Below are 5,918 nucleotides of genomic sequence, written 5' to 3'. Positions count from 1 at the left end.
GGAGGCGGAGCTTGCAGTGAGCCGAGATCGCGCCACTGCACTCCAGCCTGGGCGACAGAGCGAGACTCCATCTCAAAAAAAAAAAAAAGAAAGAAAGAAAGAAAAGCTATTCCATTGGAAAACTATTGGACGCTGTGTCTTAATATCATAGAGGAACATGTGAATGAGAGGAATTTGGGTGTTTTTCATCGAACTCAGGGGAGAATGAATGAGCTTATGCAATACTAGCAAAGAATCCAGAAATTTTTGAAGCAAACCTTGGGCAATGACATTTTCTTCCATGGAGGTGTCTGGAGAACCTATACCCAAAAAGGCAATGAGCAATGCAATCAAAGACCAGTGGGTTATTGGTTGAGCTGTTACCCAACGCCTAAAACCAACCTCATTCTCTAGGAAACTGCCTGATGATGAGGCTGAAGGCCGCAGTGGAGTCCTGAGATTTAACACCGGGGAGGGGAGAATGGATCTCTTTGTAGCGTATGCCAATTTCCAAGGGTTGAATATCCCCATCGTGGCAGGTTTCAAACTACCAACGTGAAGCCCCTGGTGAAGGAGTTGGGAGGACACGTGCAGAAGTCTCTCATCCGACTTTCACCACACAGATACGATAGACATAAATAACCTCAAGGGCATAGACTGCTGGACAGTGTAGAAAAATGAGTGGAAATTGGTATGTTTTAGCATGTATTACTTTTGTTTTTATTTATTTAAATGTTAGCTTGTATCGTTTAATTTAGACTAATGGTTGTGTGGAACAACTTGGTTGCAAAGTCCCTGAAAATGGAACCGTCGGCTCTCAAGATCTGAGATGCGCTGTCTGCATTTCTGCGCTGGCTTCCTCCCACCTTCTAAACCCCTCCTCAGCAGGCAGACTCCAGCATGCACATGCACCAGGAGAGAGACTATAAAATGGCATGTTTACTCTTGCTGCTTTGCCTGTAGCTACCCGAATCCACAGCAAAATGTGTAGCCGCAAACAGCAACCAGTCTTAGGATGTCAGGCCAAGGGTCTCTCCATGCTTGACTTGCCTACACAACCCTTCTGAGAAAAGCGCTGTAAAGCCTTTCTCTTCATCCCGCTTCTCCAGGTACCTGTTCTTTTTAAACCTAATCCACGTGTCAATTTTTCTGCTGGTCTCTTTCACATTGAAATAAACAGACGCCTCGAGGAATAGATCAAAGGCAGAGAATTTGATGGAGTTGGTTGCCTTCCTCCAGAAGGGATCGCCTGTGTTAGGGCAGATTTCTCTCCAGGGGCCTGACGAACCACTGGCTCACGCTGTAGATCATGGAGCCCATGTTGGCTAATATTGGAATCACCTGTGAGTCTTTGAAAGCCCCGATGCTTTGGTGCCACCTCCAGACTTCTGATTCAATTGGTGTGGGCTGTGACCTGGGTATTGGGTGGTTTTTAAAGCTTCCCAGGTGTGGTCAAGTTTGGAATTAACTTGGAATATAAATGCATGCGTTTTGTGCATTGGTGAATTACTGCTTCAGTCTTTGATTCCAACATCATATGATACCAATTGGAGCAATCAATTTAAGCCAGAGAAGCTGGCTGTGTCCACGTTGAACATGAGCACAGCACAAAGAGAAGAGGGAGAGACGCCGAGATATATTTGGCTCTAGGGAGCACCTTAGCTCTATTATTTATAAATCTGGATAAAGATCTCTTCATTCAAAATGTCTTCTATTTTTTGATAGTCTAGATCCGTCCCAAGAGAACTTTCTGTGATGACAGGAGTGTTCTGTTCTCTGCTACACAGTGTTGTCGCCATGAGTGACATGTAGGTGTTCGAGAAGTTGAAATGTGGATGGTGCAACTGAGAAACCAAAGTTTACCTAAGTTTAATTCATACAAATTTAAACCACACATCTGGGTAGTGGCTACTCTACTGGACAGTGCAGCTCTAGTTTTTAATAACATCGTCTTCATCTTCATCAACTAATTCTTGATATTTTTCATCTTTTTGTGGCATGGGGATCCCAACCTCCAGTGTATCAGAACAGCAGGAATCTTCAGAGGGACAAGAATCAGGTAATGGACTAATAGGGAGAGGATTGAAGGGCATATGGATTGATGGAAATGTTCTGTTATTTTATGTGGAGAAGACAATTTAGGGTCTTTTGTGCAGTGAAGAGATCAGGAGTGATTTTCCTTACCTTGGCCACAGTGCACTGTGCAGTTTAAATGGGGACATGTAAGCCTCTCACCGCTGGGGCACGGAAATGCTCAGGGGAACCGGGGATGGTCCTGGTGGCTGGGGACAGCAGCAGGGACTAGGAAGGATGCACGCTGTTTCACCTTGCGAAAAGGTCGATCCTTTTCTGACCTGGACTTGCCTCACCAGCAGAAGGTGTCATCTGCTACCTGGGGCCAGTAGAAATGTAGGTGCATTGGTTCCAGTCCTCAGCAAACGGTGCCTCCTACCAAAGCTGTCCAGCCCAGAAAGCCCTGTGGAATTTGGGGTATACTTTTAGTCACGACAGAGAATATTCTTGTGCCTTTCCTTGTCTAGATTCAAAGAAGCAGAACTGCATATTCTGGTCACTCTCTGTTCTTATTTGATATCTGTATTCCCAACAGCATCTGTGTAATTCAGCCTCCAGGAGTCCTTCAGGCCATGCCTCTTCCAACTCTTTACCTCTTACATGTCTAGTATTTTCTTTTCAGGAGATATTTGCTCAGAAGAGAATCAAATAGTTTCCTCTTATGCTGCTAAACTCGGTTTTGAGGTTGAACAAGGTTACACAAATCATCAGTTTCTGGGGCCTGAAGGAAATGTGGATGTTGAGTTGATTGATAAGAGCACAAACACATACAGGTAAGAACGGAAGATGCTGATGATTTGAAAACTGCTCTGAGATAAAGGAAGTGTGTAGGCCTGGTGTGGTGACTCAGCACTTTGGGAGGCCGAGGAGGGTGGACCATGAGGTCAGGAGTTCGATACCAGCATGGCCAACATGATGAAATCCTGTCTCTACTAAAAATACAAAAATTAACCAAGCGTGGTAGCACCCGCCTGCAGTCCCAGCTAATCAGGAGGCTGAGAAAGGAGAATTGCTTGAACCCAGGAGTCAGAGGTTACAGTGAGATGAGACCTTACCACGGCACTGCAGCCTAGGTGACAGAGCGAGAATTCATCTCAAAAATAATTAAATAATATAAAAATAAAAATGGAAGCGTATCGGCTCCGTCCCTTATGATAGCTGACATTTCATCAATAATATGTTTATTCCGTGCGCCGCAAAATTGATATTTTAATGTCAACATATATAGAATGCAGAGAAATTGGGGCCCAGAGAGGTTAATGAACTCCCCAGCGTTTTCTAATGCAGTGAAAGTCGCAGATGGGTTCTGAACCTCACCTCACTTCAAATCCCACCTCCCTCTGCACATCGCTGCGTAAATCCAGTTCCTGGGGTTCTCCCGTCATGACATCACTCTGGCTCCTTTCAGCCTTCGGTTCCCCACTGCTGGCTGGTATCTGTGGTCAGCCACCGGCCTCGGCTTCGTGGTAAGGGATGCGGTCACGGTGACGATTGTGTTTGGTTCCTGGAGTCAGCACCTGGGCCTGGACCTGCAGCACCATGAACAGTGGCTGGTGGCTGGCCCCTTGTTTGCCATCACTGCAGAGCCAGAGGAGGCTGTGGCCGAAATCCACCTCCCCCACTTCATCTCCCTCCAAGGTAATGCGGGGTGAGCGGAGGCTGTGGGGGCTGCCGGGGTGCGTGCTGTCTCACTGCTGTTGCGGTTCTCCTGCGGCAGGTGAGGTGGACGTCTCCTGGTTCCTGGTGGCCCATTTTAAGGATGAAGGGATGGCCCTGGAGCAGCCAAGCCGGGTGGAGCCTTTCTATGCTGTCCTGGAAAACCCCAGCTTCTCTCTGATGGGCATCCTGCTGCGGATCGCCAGGGGGACTCGCCTCTCCATCCCCATCACCTCCAACACGTTGCTCTATTTTCACCCCCACCCTGAAGACGTTAAGTTCCACTTGTACCTTGTCCCCAGCGACGCCTTGCTGACGAAGGTAAGCTGAGCGATTTAGGAGACCAGAGAAGATGACAATGATATTTCCAGGTTATCCCCTCGGCCCCTCCAGTGGAACAGAAAGGGCAAGACACAGTTTTCATGGAGAGAACATGGATCACCCCCCCGAGGGTCACCTATAGGTGCTGAATATTGAGCCACATGCAAGAATCCCCGTCGAAATTCAGGACTACTGGGAAGGAACCTTCCTCTTCTGGCTCTCAAGGAGGAGATGGTTAGAAGAAGTAATATGCAGAGATTCTCTCACCAAATTTTATTTTATTTTATTTTGTTTCTGAGACAGGGTCTTGCTCTGTCACCCAAGCTGGAATGCAGTGGCACAATCTCAGTTCACTACAACCTCCGCCTCCTCCTGGGTTCAAGCAATTCTCCTGTCTCAACCTCCTGAGTAGCTGGGATTACAGGCACGTGCCACGACGCCCAGCTAATTTTTTGTATTTTTAGTAGGGACAGGTTTCACTATCTGGGCCAGGCTGGTCTTAAACTCCTGACCTTAAGTGATCCTCCTGCCTCAGCCTCCCAAAATGCTGAGATTACAGACACAAGCCACCGTGCCCAGCCTCTCACCAAATTTTAGACGGATAATATCTGAATGACAGTCTCACACTCGCTCACATCTCTGAGGTACTCCTTCCATTCAGTGGCATCTCCCTCTAGTGCATTTACAAAAGGCTGATGGTCCCACACCCTCTGTTTGGTTAGGGATGAAGCACATGTTCTGGTTTCTGCAGCTCCATAGCTGCTGTGTTTCTGAATAAAATGCTGCTTCTGTGCCTCCAGCCTTGGTGCGAAGATTATGCCAGGAAGATTTCATTAAACTTGACTGTCCTGGCGCCTCACACCTTTGGATCCCAATCACAAGAGGCAGGAGCATGCCTGGCTGTATTTAAGGTGGTAATTCTGGGTAATTTAAATACAAGAGAAAATTGGCTGTGCGCGACGGATCTCGCCTGTAATCCCAGCACTTTGGGAGGCCCAGGTGGGAGGATCACCTGAGGTCGGGAGTTTGAGACCAGCCTGGCCAACATGGTGAAACCCCATCTCTACTAAAAATACAAAAATTAGTCGGGCGTGGTGGCGTCTGTGGTTGGCAGGGTTTTTTAAAGCAGTTTGAAAATACAACTCCATTCTCTTCTGGCTCATAAGGTTCCTGCTGAGATGTCGACTGTTAATCGAATGGAGTTTCCTTTCTAGGTGACTAGATGCTTTTCTCTTTCTGATTTTCAGATATTTCCCTTCACTTGGTGTTAGACAGTCTGATGACTCCATATCGTGGTGAAGTTCATGTTGCAGGGTATTTTAGTGGTGATGATTTGGGCCTCCTGTATTCAGATCTTTCAATATCTTGCTAGGCTAGGAAAATGTTTGCCAATTATTTTCTTAGATTCTAAATTTTTCCCTTTTTCTTCTCCCTTGGAAATACTGATGATTCATAAGTTTCGTTGCTTTATGTAGCCCCATACTTCTTTTTTATTTATTATTTTATTTTAGTCTGACTGGGTTAATTAAAAAGACTTCAGGTTCTCTCCTCTGCTTGGTGTAGTCTATGATTAAAACTTTCCACTGTATTTTGTAATTTTTTCAATGAAAAATGAAATGTTGAATTTTTCAACATCTCTAGATGTTAATTTTTTTAAGATATCTGTCTCCTTGGTAAATCTCTAGTTCACATCCTGAATGAATTTTCAGATTTCGTTGTATTGGCTTTCAGATTTATCTTGCATCTCTTCTTGAGCTTCTTTAAGTTCCATCTTTTGAATTATTTATCTGGCCCTTTACAAATTTCATTTTGGTTAGGATCCATTGGTAGAGAATTACTATGTTCCTTTGGGGGTGTCATAACACCCTGATCTTTTTTTTTTTTTTTTT

The 5,918-nt window shown here is 45.6% G+C and overlaps 1 protein-coding gene across 1 annotated transcript in view; it reads left to right on the top strand.

Annotated features, from left to right (window-relative positions):
* LOC105514811 (caspase recruitment domain-containing protein 8) overlaps positions 1-5,918 on the top strand; it is a 26,665-nt gene that overhangs the window by 513 nt on the left and 20,234 nt on the right. The window contains exons 2-5 of the mRNA XM_011946472.1: positions 519-2,038; positions 2,675-2,825; positions 3,461-3,690; positions 3,770-4,029. Of these exons, the coding sequence (XP_011801862.1) occupies positions 1,978-2,038; positions 2,675-2,825; positions 3,461-3,690; positions 3,770-4,029 (702 nt within the window). The 5' untranslated portion in view covers positions 519-1,977. The remainder of the gene's footprint in view (positions 1-518; positions 2,039-2,674; positions 2,826-3,460; positions 3,691-3,769; positions 4,030-5,918) is intronic.

Source organism: Colobus angolensis, unplaced genomic scaffold, assembly GCF_000951035.1.
Source record: "Colobus angolensis palliatus isolate OR3802 unplaced genomic scaffold, Cang.pa_1.0 Scaffold25, whole genome shotgun sequence".
NCBI lineage: Eukaryota > Metazoa > Chordata > Mammalia > Primates > Cercopithecidae > Colobus > Colobus angolensis.
Note: the sequence above shows the minus strand (reverse complement) of the source record. Positions and strands in the feature narration are given on the sequence as shown.